Consider the following 14,530-nt stretch of genomic DNA (forward strand, 5'->3'; position numbering starts at 1 on the left):
AAAGAGAAAAAAGACCCCCAGGTTCCAGGCAGCTGGTGTAATTACAGAGCGGCAAGCACAGAGAGAGAATAAAGGGGGAAAAAAAACAAAAGTTGTAGAAGTTGTACTGCTCGTCTCCACCTCTTCCCTGCCTCTGTTCAGCCCTCAGCACCTGTCGCCAGCTGGACAACCTTCCCTGGAAAGTTTCCCTCTACACCTGGACCAGTGTGCTTTATTTTAACCTTGGCAGCCAAGTTTAAATCCCTGTGTGCATAGAATTTGTCTTGACTTGACTATGATAACTCCTAGTGGTAGAATCAAAAAAGACACTGCAGTGGTTGCTGAAAGCAACAAAGACTGCAGTGATTTCAGGCAGGATTGTCTTATTTTTTTACAACAACTTACACCATCAGAATACCCACTAAGATGCCGTAATCACATTAAAATTCTACACATTAAGTGAGATATATTTGGGAACATACTTTTTGTTTTCTGTCACAGTGGCCGAATCCAAATATGTTATTCGGCAAAGCACAAATAGTTGGTTTTTTACAAACATTTATTTCGTACAAATATTTTAAAAATTATTTGTTTCCGAGAAGGGTGATTTCTTTAGTAAATAGCCGTTTATAAGCAGGATAATGTACAGGGTGATGCAGGATGCATCACCTTGGGGTCCTGCATAACCCTGTCAGGGTTCATTTCACAATAATGACCCGCTCGCTGTACAGTATTGTCATGGAAAAATCTTCAAATGGACCAATAAATCTTCAGGTCACCCCCAACTTAGTATTAAACTATAAGAGAAAGACTCAAAAAATACACTGGAAGCTGGTAGAGTTCAATGTGAATAGGTTTACTGTGCATAAAAGCAATACAGAGCAAACCGAAGCCTTTGTCCCGGGAAAAAGAAAAACCTAATGTAAAATCATGAAACCTCATATATTATATACTTTTCATAACCCCTCCTATTGTGGAGCTTATTTTCTAGACTCCACCTCATTTTTTAATTATGTTCAACCATCTGGTCATTATTTCTGAGTTCATGAGTGATCTTGACGCTTTGGTGATAATACAAGTGTGGCTTATCTTAGAAATTACTGCCTCAGCATCTTTCGCCTTTTTCTCACACTAAAAACAGACCTGGCGGCCTTTAATCATCTCACACAGAAAACCAAATTGCTACCCCACAGATTAGCCTTCCTGCTAACTCCCTGGGAACCGTGTCTTATTGGCATAATGATTATCTTTGCACACTCACTGGCACATTCATTTGATCATGGGAAGGCAGTTTCCACCACGATATCTCTTACTTAATTACTTAACATAAAATTATCTGTACGTGTAAAGTCTAAATTGACTAAATCCAATTGTTGCTCTGCTTCTCTGTTCTCTGATGCGAGTGAAGGTGGTACCACCAACTATGGCCTGCACAAGCACTCTGCAAACATGGCATCGGCCAAGGACACAGGTAACTTTGTGCAATTTTGTGTAAAACCCTGTGACAATAGCTGATGATATATTAAAGCAAGACATTACTACAATCATGGCTATTTGTTCGTATCATTCTCAGGGGATCTGTGCAGAGCCTATTCAGGACTTGGTGGTGAAGAAACCAAAGTTATCTGCCAGGAGCGTATGTAAATCAACGCTCTATCAAGCATACACATGGTGATGGTCATTATTATTGTGCTGTCACACTGTTGGCTACTCTGTACTCATGAACATATTGTATGTTACTAATTTGAACTTGCAAGAGAAATGTGGAAGCACAATGAATTTAATACCTGTTTTATTATGCTTCATTTGTTTCAGGATCCTTCCCTGACCCATCAGTGTTGTCCCTGTAGTACTGATGTCCTCAGTACTGCATGGCTTACCTGAGCTTTGACACCAAGTTAATTATATTGACAGTAATTATTTTCATTCTCTCATTCAACCCACAACCCAATGTCCCAGTCCGATTTGATTTCCGATTCAATTTGATTTGATTTGATTTGATTTGATTTGATTCACTTAGGGATATTTCAGTTACAATACCAATTTTGCTTGGATATGAAAGAGATTCTCAGAGAGGTAATGCTGTAAATTGTATAAGGAACCCTCCAACCTGGTGCATTATTAAAAATATTAATGTTTACATTAAGAATTGGCCCCAAAGTGGTTACATTAATGTACTTTTTGATTTAATGAATGCATGGTGTATTTCCAACAGCTAAAGCACGTTAGCCGTGTTGTGGTGTCCACATGGTGGCTGTCAGTAGCTTAAACTGCTGGAACAAACAGGCTGACAGCAGTGTGAGCAGCATGCTGTAAATTATTGTTAAATAAAGATAAATTAGTTGATCTTACCAAGGCTGGCCATGCAAGACTAACAAGTTTAGAGCTTCACGCATCCATGGGAAAAGGCATATATTAAAAGATTGATCCCAGGAGTAAAATGTCCTATACTATTATAAAGAAAGTATTTTGAAAGCTTACCATATGTTCCCCACTGCATACAGTATGCGTGTGAGCAGGCAAGGAGCCGTGCTTTTGTATGTATCCAGATGCAAATGATAAAGGATGTGGAAGTGATAGGTTTCATTATCTACCTTGTGGGTTCTTTTAACTGTCATGACACACGTTTGTTGTATGCTATAAATCATCCGTTCCAACTGTGCCATAACTTTGGTAACAAACCCAGGGTCAGTCATGAGGTCTCACAAAGTTGCCAGTGAAGAGGCAGTAGCTTCTTCTCCAAACCACTGCAGCCTTGTTATGTATGTGCAAATTTTGGGATAAAACATCATTAAGATGACTCATTAAGATACCCTCCTCATGTCCACTGGATGTGCCTGCATTGCATTCTTGTCGTGCCACTGGAAGGGAAGTGTATATTAGCAAAAGGAAATAGCAGCATTCATTCTCCTGCCTGACAGATTCCCCGGGAAATATCACATAAACATTAAAAACTGCTATATTTATATACAGACAAAGTCAAAAACAAATTAAAAAGCACTGTTAATTCATATGAATTGTCAATGACTACAGGCATTATACACAAGTAAATTCCATACAAGCTACTCTGGCAAAAACAGGAACAGCATGGATGACACCTAGCCTGATCTTTCTTAAATGACTACCCATACAGACCTGATTTCAATACCAGTAAAAATCACCCTGCACTACATGAGCTAGCACCTGGTCATCCCTCAGACCATATATCACCATATAAGACTTGATACATTTTCTTGTGATGATGCTCTTTAAATAAATCTTGATTTGATGGATGGCATGGTCTACCATAATTTCCGCTTCCTTTATAACATTACTACAGTGTGACGCTCAAGACCCAATTCAACTTTCTTCCTCATAAAACTCGCTGTTGCCCCAGGCAGGGACTCACACACAACAGGATGCCATGCATTTTGTTGCAGACCTACAATACAATATGTTGTATATCCAGATTATACCACCCTAGATCCCCTTAGTTTGTCTGTGTAGGAGATACCCAGATCCTGTAACAGCATCAAATGTGATGACAATGGCAGCAACAGTTTGGGTGATTTTAGCAGAAAGTGGAACTGGCTTTTAGCTTCAGTATTCCAAACACACAATAGACTGAACAGAGGAAGCATAGAAAACTAATAGGCCTCTGTGTGTCTTTCTAGGTGTTGTGAAGCTGTTCACACACACACACAGCAGTGGCCTGAGGGGATCATTAGAGAGGCACATTACTACTGCTGGACAACAGGATGGATTCACAATGTCACAGGGAAATTCCCTCCCACCTGACGGAGGAAGAAAGCAGGCACTGAGCTGTCAGTTGCCTGGAGGTGAGAGGAGTGAGTGGAAGCAGCAGGGCTGCTGCTTCAAATGCCTGGGAAAGCCTTCATGCAGGAAGTGAAGGGGGGGGGGGGGCATTCTCCTCTGGACTCTCAGTAAGGACAGACATTAGGCTTCAAAACACTTGACAGTGTTGGTAGCTACATCACTCTAGTCACAAGTCTCCCATTATTCTCCCTCATTTATGTAGTAGCTATTCATTACTAGGATTGTTTTTAAAACATCCTGGATATATGGGTTGATGATGTGTTTATGGGAGATACTATTATCAATGTTGATTTTCACCTATTAATTGTCCTCAAAGGCTGAATGAGGAGTTGTTTCTACAGTACTTTTTCTCTTAGCATTGGCATCTGGCAGTGGATGGGACATTGCAGGTAAAGCAGTTGAAAGTATCACTTTTCTATATGTTTATGCTTGTTGAGCAGGTGGTTTGATAAAGTACTTATTGGCATTTGTAGTGTATAATGTTTTGTAGAATCTAAGTGAAGAGGAGCTGATTCTAAAGTAAAAACAAACTGAACACGGTGAGTTAACCACCTGTTTATTCCTATGATCACCTCAACATGACCAATCAAACTGGAAACGTCTGAGATCAGTATGACAGACAGCCAGGTGCTTCTGACTTGGCACAAGGATTATATGTGGAAATTGATGTTTCACTGACTGCTCAGACAGTGTGAAGGACACTGCATGAAGTGAACCTCCATGGACGACGTCCAAAAAGAAAACCATTGCTCACAAAATGTCACAAAAGTGCAAGATTAAACTTTGCCAATGAACATGAAAAGAAGTCTGATGAATACTGGCAGCACATTCTTTGGTCAGATGAGACTAAAATAAATGTGTTTGGATCAGATGGGGTCCAGCATGTTTGGCGTGGACGTGGCCAGGACTAACACAGTGACTGCATAGTGCCGACTGTGAAACATGGAGGTGTGAATGTGTTGATATGGGGCTGCATGAGTGCAAAAGGTGTAGGGGAGATGACATTTATAGATGGCACTATGAGTGCAAGTTTGTATACCCAAACACTGAATGAAAAGATGAGTCCTTGTCTCAAGAAGCTTGTCAGGAGAGGAATTTTCCAACATGACAATGATCCAAACACATTGCAAAAATCACACAAGAGTTTTTAAAGAAGAAAATAGTGAAAACTATCACCTGGCCAAGTATGTCCCCTGACCTGAATCCAATAGAAAACCACTGGAGTATTTTAAAGAGGAAGGTAGAGCAACACAATCCCTCCAGCAAAGAACAGCTGAAAAGAATCATCAGTGAAGAAAGAGAGAACATCCCTCTACAGATCTGTTGTAGACTCATATCAACCCTGGCCAGGAGGATCCAATCTGTCATTAAAAATAAATATATATTATGTATATATATATATATATATATATATATATATATATATATATATATATATATATATATATATATATATATACACACACACACACACACACACACACATACATTTACATACATACATACATATATATATATATATATATATATATATATATATATATATAGAGAGAGAGAGAGAGAGAGAGAGAGAGAGAGAGAGAGAGAGAGAGAGAGAGAGAGAGAGAGAAATAAAAGAATGGAGAGTCACTAATGAAGGTTGAGCTGACTTTTGTTGCAGTTCATTCTTAAATATGTACCTTTCATTACAGTTTAAGTAGTCAACTACTTGTTTGTTTTTTTGTTTTTTTAATTAAATGGGTTTTGTCTAAAAACAAATAAAATTGTTTTAAATGGACAAGATTTGTAATTACTTACCATTTTAGTGATATTAACCAGGGCTGTATTCAGTTTTGTTATATACTGTATGTTTGAGTACAGCATTTTAATGTTGTCTTTTAACCAAATTTTGCTTAGGGCGTTTTTTTTAAGCCTCAGTAGCAGCGGGGTGCAAATGTTGGTTGGTCAGTCAGTTCAGGTCAGTACCATGGCATGAAGCTGAAGCCTGAAAGTGCCACCGATGGCCACTAGATACTCCAACTGACTCCCATTCAAAAAACCTCAACTTCTCTCTAGAAATACTAAATCAGTCATTTTTTCAAAGAGTCATTGTTGTCTTAATCGCTAAATTCAGACCCTCTAATAAGTGAGTTGGTGGTCATTTTGGAAACTACTGCTCCGTTAATAAGATTGGTAATTTTTGCTCCTGATTGGTAATTTTTCCCATTTCCCGATTTCACAGTGATACCAATTGAGTGAGTGTTTCTCAATTTCTGTGTGGGATATGTGTTGTGGTACCTGGCAACCCAAACCAGAGGCAGAGGTGAGACCCTACCTGACGTGCATCACTCGTCACTGCGCTCGCTCAAGCCCTCTGCTCCACTCAGTTTGCGGCTGAAAATGAGAGGAGAGGCTGGTTTGTCTCAGCCAGCAGCTAAGTTTACAAGATTTTGCCAAATTTTAAGATTCATGGCAAACCCAGATAAACAGTTAGGCTACATACAGACAGCTTTCGTGTTGTTAGTTTAACCAGTGCGCTGTACTTGTTTAAAACATACTGGCAGTGGATGGGACATTGCGGGTAAAGCAGTTGAAAGTATCACTTTTCAATATGTTTATGCTTGTTGAGCAGGAGGTTTGATAAAGTACTTATTGGCTTTTTACTCACGACAGTTTTGTTGCACTTACAGTAACGAGCATAGTTGTTGTAAACTTGAGTAAAACACTAGCTTTCACTTCATCCACCCCCCCACTCCCCACCTCCTCTTCTGTCCCCCACCTGCCCACCTCACCCTGCCCACCCCGAAAAAACCTCCCGTGTTTTGAAACCTAAATCTTGCCTTCCCTTCTCAAACTAACATATGTGGGCATCCATGCTACAACAGTGTGTGCACCCCTACCCTGAACAATGGCAGCTCTGTTTAAGGACTCCACAGACATTGGCTGGTGTTATTTTTCCTCTCTGCCTGGAGTGTGCTTCACACAGCTTCAACAAGACTCTGCTAATTGATGATAAACCCACTATACACTACCTGCCCACCATCAAACAGCTAACAGACAAAGTTAGAGACTAGCTGGTGAACACAGTGTGACTCAGTCAAATCAAGTAGGTATCTTTCAAAGTTACTGTGTTTTTAGTGGAATATTCCATCTTTTTGGTTACTGTCCCTCCACCATAACACAGCAAGGAAACACTGTCTGGGGAAACACAAACAGGGAATTTTGAATTAAAAAGACAGCAGCTTTGAATCCACTTCATGACTGTAAGTCAGAGTGCTGAAGCCTCATATTAGCTTCAGCTTTGAAATGAAATTGAAACACATAATGAGTGCTGTGGTTTATGTTAATTGGAATCGCTTTATGAAGGGATCTTCACAGGCAGCATGGACAACAGGAACAACTACAGTGACCAATAATAACTAATAAAATGTGAACATATTCTGCAATGGAAACAGGGTTTGTAATAGGCTGTGACAACTGTCAATCAAGTCAAGACCCATAACAGGTCTGGAGAAGATTGAGATCAACTCAGAGATAGTAGCCAGAGGAAACAGTCCTGTTTGATGATACTACAATATACACTAAACTTTGAATACATTTCCACAGGTTAGAGCCACTATGTATGACTTTGTTGCCCCTCGTGGCATTACAAAAAAAAAAAAAATCGTTGTCAGACAGTATTCAGAATCATTTAAAATCTTACATCCCATGCAAATTTGACACTGGTGACTTTAATATGATGTTTGTTAACGGTGAGAGGTAGATTCACTGCACAAGCTCCAAACAACACCCTTTAACCTCATTAATAGGATTTGACCAAATTTGCTTCAGTCAGAGTACTCACTGGGGCAAGAAAAACTGAACTCATTACTCCTATACTTAGATCACTTCACTGGCTTCCGATAAAATACAGAATGGCTGTCAAAATATTACTCACTGTTTACAAATCACTTGAAGATGCAGTATGTAGAATTTAGTGGCATCTAGCAGAACGGATCTGGCAGAAATTGAATGTAATATTCATAAGTATGTTTTAATTAGTGTATAATCACCTGAAAATAAGAACTGTTGTGTTGCGTCGTTACCTTAGAATGAGTCCTTTATATCTATCGAAAGGGTGCATCCTCTTCCATGGAGCCCACCATGTTGCATCACCATGTTTCTACAGTAGCCCAGAACAGACAAACCAAATACTAGTGCAAGTTTCGTGGCCACCGTAGGTTCTCCTACATGCCTGGAAGGGGAGGGGAGGTGTTTTCAGCTGGTTGCAATCTTCAACCTCACTGCTAGATGCCCCAAAATCCTACACACTGGTCCTTTAATGGTCTAGCTCCTGAATACATCTCTGACCTGTTCACTTCTTACAAACCATTCTTATGACAGTTTCCTGGAAGGCTACAGTATGAAATGAAATTGAAGACATGACGGTCAGTGTGAATTTAGCTTTAAATGATGGATGATGCATCTTTTTAAAATAGTGAAGCTGGAATAATATGAGCATGAGATTTACTGTAAAACATGAGCTCATCTCAGAGTTTTAATGTTAAAGCAGAGTTCCTTTCTTTCTTCCTCTGACCATTAGGGGATTTCATGCAAATATCACATTTGAAATTACATGTGCATGGTTCTCAATGAGAGGCGATTTATCTTTTCTGGTTGTTACACATAAAACACCAGCACCAAGCTGTTTAGCTAAGCCTCACCGTTGCTGCATCTGCTTACAGTTTAAAGGATGGGTTCACGATTTTTGTCAAAGTCAGACAAAGTTTGTCTTAAAACAACAGTAAGGAACCCAAATGAACACTGAAACATGTTTTTCTTGCTGTAATCATTCCTCCTGTTCATACTGACCATTAGAAGATCCCTTCATAATGCACTTGCAATGGAAGTGATGGGGGACAAAATCCACAGTCCTCCTGTGCAAAAATGTATTTAAAATTTTATCTGAAGCTAATATGAAGCTTAAGTTGTCCCATTGAGTCAAATTTAGTAAATATCTTTCAACATTACAGTCTTTTTAGTGCCAAAGTCCCTCTTTTTGTTACTATACTTCCACCACAGCTCAACAGGGAAACACTGTGAGGAAACACAAAGAGGGACTTTGATGCTAAAAAGACTAAATATGACAGATATCCACTTGATATGACTAACTCAGACTGATGAAGCCTCATATAAGCTTCACATCAACTTTTAAATGACTGTGTGGACACACTGTGGATTTTGGCCTCCATCACTTACATTGAAAGCACATTTGAAGGAGATCTTTTAATAGCCAGTATGAACAGGAGGAATGATTATAGTGAGGAAAACCTCTTTTAACTGTTGCCATGGCAGAATGGTTAGAAAGAAAGAAAAATGCGTGTTTATCCAAAATCTGATATATTTTACTCCTCTGCTCCGTTGTCCTAAAAACTATTAAAAACACGTCAGTGAGCCACACCGTTGCACTGGATGTCATGTTGCTTTGGCCCTACGATTATGCTCACAGTAATTTGTTTAGACATGGCTCCTAAGACTGATAACAGCAATCATGTTTTCAGTCTCTAGAGAGTAGTTCTGTGTGAGGCAGACACCACTGAGCATGTGCAGGAACATGGTCTGTTTACAGAGCTTCAAAAGCTTGTTGTGCTACATATCACAACCTTGACCTCTGTAATATTGTTCATTTCTCAAATAACTTAAATACTGAGTAAAGGGGTTGTGATATGTAGTACAACAAGCTGACTGAATGGAACTGATCCATCATTACTGTTATCTCCTGTGCTTTCTCTGCCATGGCAAAACTGTCTACTAGCAGAAATGAGCATCTATTGACAAAACTCATAGGAATTAAAAATCTAATATACTGCAATTACTTCACTTCACCAGTAGATGTCAACCTTACATCACACATACACAGTGCCGTGTAAACATGATTAAATACCTCTCAGATCTCTCCACACACACGGTGGCTCGTTGGTCTAGGGGTATGATTCTCGCTTTGGGTGCGAGAGGTCCCGGGTTCAAATCCCGGACGAGCCCAGATTTTTTTAGTAGTTATTTCTTTACATGTATTATGTGGCTAAACAAAGAAAAACGCCTTTGCATATCAGTACAGGTATATCGAAAGACCAGCTCTCTGGCGTTTTCAACCCTTGGCTTTTGGACTTGCCGTCTGACCGTCTCAAGCATTAACAAAAGTTGTCACTTTGAATTAACGCTGTTTTAAACACTGTAATCTCTGACCCTAAAACTAATAACTCGGGACCGTGCCAAATTAATGACGTCACTGTAAAGACGTATCTCGTATAAATGATCTCTGTTATTGCTGTCTTATTTGAGCACGAAGTCACATTTTCAGACTGACATGTTAACACGATATTTAACAACAATCTTGTTCTGTAATGAATACACGTTTAGAATCATTTTAGCACTACGTACTACTTTTTAAAAAATAATTTCTGCAAACTATGCCTCAAGGTCCAACACATGCGTTTAAATCATTTTAGTTTATCTCTGAAGATGAAAGAACTTACTACGTGCCTTTTTTCAAGAACAGTGAGCCGTTACTTCATTTCCCCCTGAAATTCCAGTAACAGCTTCTTTGCCTTTAAAAGACATGCAACATCGTTGAAAGATCATTAATTTTGATACGTCTGATACGTGATGACAAGCTTCATTTTGGTCAGGAAGCACAAGTGTTATCAATGAGATTAACTACATACAGCAGCATGATGATGTTCCAGTTGTGTCTGCTGGTTTTGCTGACATGATTAACTGGTACAACTAATGTAACAATGTTATAAGTTCCATTTCTGTTTCTGTTTCCTGCTATAACAAGGGAAAAATGTCCACTGGGAAACAAGGTGCAGGTGACTCAAGTCCAGTTCATAAATGGAAAACAAAGCTGACACAAACACAAAACAATTCCTTAAAATAGAACCTTTATTATATAAAAATGCTTTTGATACAAAAAATGTCACAAGTGTAAATTACACGAAGCATTTTTAGCTGAGACAACAAATACAGGGTTTGTTTTAAGGAGTTTTACTGACACAGTGGTTTGAGGCTGGGCCTACAGCCCTTTATATAAATGAGTTGTGCTGCTGAGAGTTCCCACTGATCCATACAGACCTCTCTGCAGCTATGTTAACCTGGAGATCCATCTCCAGCCAGCCAGCAGACGTAGCTGGCAGGACATGAATGAACCAGGCAACAGCAACTGGATTACTGCAGGTTCCAATAGTTCCCCACCTCCAAAAGTGTTTGTACACTTCTCTGTCTTTGGGCCTATGCACTACTATAATACACTGAAGCTTAGAAGATGAAGCTTCTCTTTTGTTCAAAAACTGTTCAAGTGGATGACATAACAGTCTTTAGTAGAACTCTCTGACCCTAAAACAGTTTTCAGTTTCTGGGAAAGAAACTAAATGTAGATTTATACTGCTTTATCCTGACAGCCCAGCTGAAAGCTAAAACATTCTTCTTTTTCTTCAAACACACTAAGAAAATGTTCTGGCATAAAATATTCACTGACTAAAGACTGGCGCTTGCAACATTCATATTACTGATTACTTTTATGTAGGGAATATGCCTTTTCTCAATGCATTTGTCCTCCCATTTTTGGTTGCATGTGTCTTGTGTTGATAATGTTACACATTTATTAAGTGCTTGACTGACACTGAAAACAGTTTGTCTCCAGATAACAGGCTGAGTATATAAAGGTCCAAACCCAAAGCTAAAAAAGATGAAATTTACAACGAAACCTTTATCTGAGCAGGCCTCACCTGAGGTGGAAAAAAATGGAAACATACTGTACTACTATTGAAAAATATTAAATCCAACTGTCAGTTGTATGTACTGCAATTTTACTATACTGTCAATAGGTTCTGGTAATCCCTGCCTGTTTCTAGTGAAAATTGAATAAATGTATCCTCTATATACTAGAACAAAAATAAATCTGTGATGTTGTCTTGGACTCTCCATTCTGGCTGCCATCAGACACTTGAAATCCAGGTTTCACATCCTGTCTCTGATGGCCATCCATAATTCACAGAAGCATAGTCACATACACATGGGTGCTGGATTTGAATGCATTTTTGAATGTGAAGGCAGCACGTTAAGGTGCTCTTTCAAATCAAAAGTCCAAATATTCATCCCTTTGGGAACATCAAAGCGCCTCTAAATTTCATGGTCATCTAGTAGATGATGAGGTGCATGTATCTTAAGCTAATCATTAGGATTCATCCACTGGGGACAATGACTATGTGTAGCATATCTAGAAATCTGAGCAGTCTTTCAGATATTTGCTCTGGACCGACATATTGTCAAGATGGAGGGCAGGGCAAAGAGTACAAATCTTGTGAGTCAAACCTTTGACTTTGGTTTTGCAGTTGTGAGGTTTCACTGTACTGGAGGTGAGCAACGGCTCTACTCAAGGCCTCAGTGTGCTTCAAAATAAGTGCTTGTCCAATCATCTAACAACGTCTGAGAGGCTTTTTCCACACACCCCTCAGCCAATGATTGGTCAGGTATGAAAGAAGGCGGGGTTTCAACTTCTGTCTCAAGCTTTCTTTTTTTTTCACTTTTCACACGACTACTTGTGTCACTTTTCAAGTGTACGACCCATTCAAATGACTGTTGGAAAATGTGCGCTGTTATCGTGACTTGTATGATGTAAAGACACAGAAGTTGCTGGAGAGAGATCGGTCTGAAGCACACCGAGACCTTCAGTAGATTTCTGGAGCAGCTCTGAATAAAACGTCTCAGCCGGAACTCTTTCAGCCTTTCAGTTGTCTATTTCCAAAAAGACTCCTTCAAACTAAACATGGCGGCCAACGTAAAAACATACATAAATGATCTACACACAAACAGAAATGCGAATAACAAAAGTCGCTATAAGAATAATTTGTTATTAACTGTAAAATAGCTTCATGATCTACTGTCAGTATGAGAGTGGTAATCTGGGGATTTCTGTGTCATTATAAATCATAGTAATTGGTATAGTATGTACACAATAGCAGCAAACATACTTTTGGTAAACGGGATGACAAGAGTAAAGAAAAAGTGGAGGAAGAGGTTCAGGTTCACAATGAGAAGCATTCACTTCTCACAACTCAATCACTGACTTCATTACACTTCTGTACAATAGCTTTACACGTTGATATTCATTTGGTATGTCGTTCTCAGGTGGTGAGCTCATGGGATAGTGATGGGTTGTGCTCAAGCCGGACTGCTGGTGGATTTGTCTTTGCGTCCACCACATAAAAAAAGGCCCCCGAGTTCAACTACAAAGAATTCCCAATTTGAAATGTGAGGGACACAATTTCAAAACAATGTACAAAAGATTTCACACTTTGATCTTGGCCCTACTCCATCCATCCATCCATCCATCCATCCATCCATCCATCCATCCATCCATCCATCCATCCATAATTCTACATATTCATTCAGTCATCAACAAATTTATCAATTTTTCCAACATCCAGCGAAACATTCACATCCACTCATGCGGTACAATCATCCATCCATCACTCACTCATGCATACATTCTCTCATCTATCTGTTCTTTTTTTCTCTGTGGAGCGGTGGATCAGCCAGCGTGGATAAAATAGTAAAATAATTCTTCTGTGATTTACTTTTGTTCATATTATTTTAACACTATATACAGTCCTGCCGCTGGTCTGCCAACAAGGACGCTGTGAGGAAGGAAGGGACAAATAACGTTGAGGCTGGAGGGGGTCAGTGAGGTGGTGGTCCATGCCTTGGCTTCAGTCTTAATAAATTGACTCATCATGTTTTCCCATCACGCAGCAGCAGCGCCTACTGGTAACTGGTGGAGGCAGTAGCACTGTGAGTGAGGATTTCAGCTCATATCTGGGCTGATGAAAGTCTTGATATTACAGCAAAGTAGCCCAGCGAAGGAAGCTTTCTCTTACTGACGGAATGGAAATCTTTTTTTTTTTTTTTTTTGCTGTAGTCCCTCATCGTCTCTTCTCTGTGGCCTGCAAAGCGAGGCGGCGAGGGCGTCAAACCGTCAACCTGCCGTGAGTGAGAGAATGTACAGGACAGGTGGGAGACAAGAGGTGTAGCTGACTGCAGATAAGTTGACGGTCACCCTGAGAGCTTCAGGATGACTGGAATGATGAAACGACCAGTGTGGGAGCTTGAGCAAGGCACTGGAGCCTGAGCAGCTGATGTAGAGCAGCAGGTGTGAGCTGGTCACAGCTGGAGGTTGGCACATGAGTTCTCTCCTCTGCTAAATGAGACCAGACCAGACCAGTTCTTGTGGTTTGCATCTCTCCCTTCCTCACAGGGCTCCTGGGGCTTATTGGAGGGTCATGAGGAGTCGGTGCAGGGCGAGGGGGGAGGGGGGCACAGGTGGAAGTAGGAACGCTCGGTGGAGGGGGACGGGGGGCAGCTTTCCTCGGCTGACAGGTACTGGGAGCGGGGGGTGGGGGGTGGAGGGTAGGGATCAGAGTCTGAGTTCAGGTCCATGTAGTACTTGTTGTGTTTGCCGTGGCTGCCGTGTCCCGCAGCCTTCCAGCGGCCCGCTGACGACGCCAGCCCTGCCGGCGGGTGGTGGGGGGTGTAGTCGCTGTCGCACACGTCAGTGCTGCAGGGCGTGGTGGGCGGGGCAGCACCGCGGACTGGGTGGTAGGGCCTGACAGGGAGGAGACAGTGTTAGTTTAGTACAGTGGATCTGACTTGGAACACTCTTACAAGCAAAGAGAGATATTTAGTTTAAGCCCTTCACATTTTGTTTTCTCCTTTTGTT

The 14,530-nt window shown here is 40.5% G+C and overlaps 1 protein-coding gene, 1 long non-coding RNA gene and 1 other non-coding gene across 3 annotated transcripts in view; 2 read left to right on the plus strand and 1 right to left on the minus strand.

Annotated features, from left to right (window-relative positions):
• Positions 1–703: 703 nt before the first annotated feature.
• On the plus strand, positions 704–1,825 carry LOC122986321. The gene is made up of 3 exons (XR_006404287.1): positions 704–1,450; positions 1,553–1,615; positions 1,795–1,825. It is a non-coding gene; the product is annotated as an uncharacterized LOC122986321 (long non-coding RNA).
• Positions 1,826–9,723: 7,898 nt separating this feature from the next.
• trnap-ugg lies at positions 9,724–9,795 on the plus strand. The gene has a single exon. It is a non-coding gene; the product is annotated as a tRNA-Pro (tRNA).
• Positions 9,796–10,680: 885 nt separating this feature from the next.
• Positions 10,681–14,530, minus strand: part of lrp5 (low density lipoprotein receptor-related protein 5) — a 72,053-nt gene continuing 68,203 nt past the window's right edge. Inside the window, exon 29 of the mRNA XM_044356483.1 lies at positions 10,681–14,416. Coding sequence (XP_044212418.1) covers positions 14,092–14,416 — 325 coding nt within the window. The 3' untranslated portion in view covers positions 10,681–14,091. The remainder of the gene's footprint in view (positions 14,417–14,530) is intronic.

The sequence above is a fragment of the Thunnus albacares genome, chromosome 7 (assembly GCF_914725855.1).
Source record: "Thunnus albacares chromosome 7, fThuAlb1.1, whole genome shotgun sequence".
In the NCBI taxonomy this organism is placed as follows: domain Eukaryota; kingdom Metazoa; phylum Chordata; class Actinopteri; order Scombriformes; family Scombridae; genus Thunnus; species Thunnus albacares.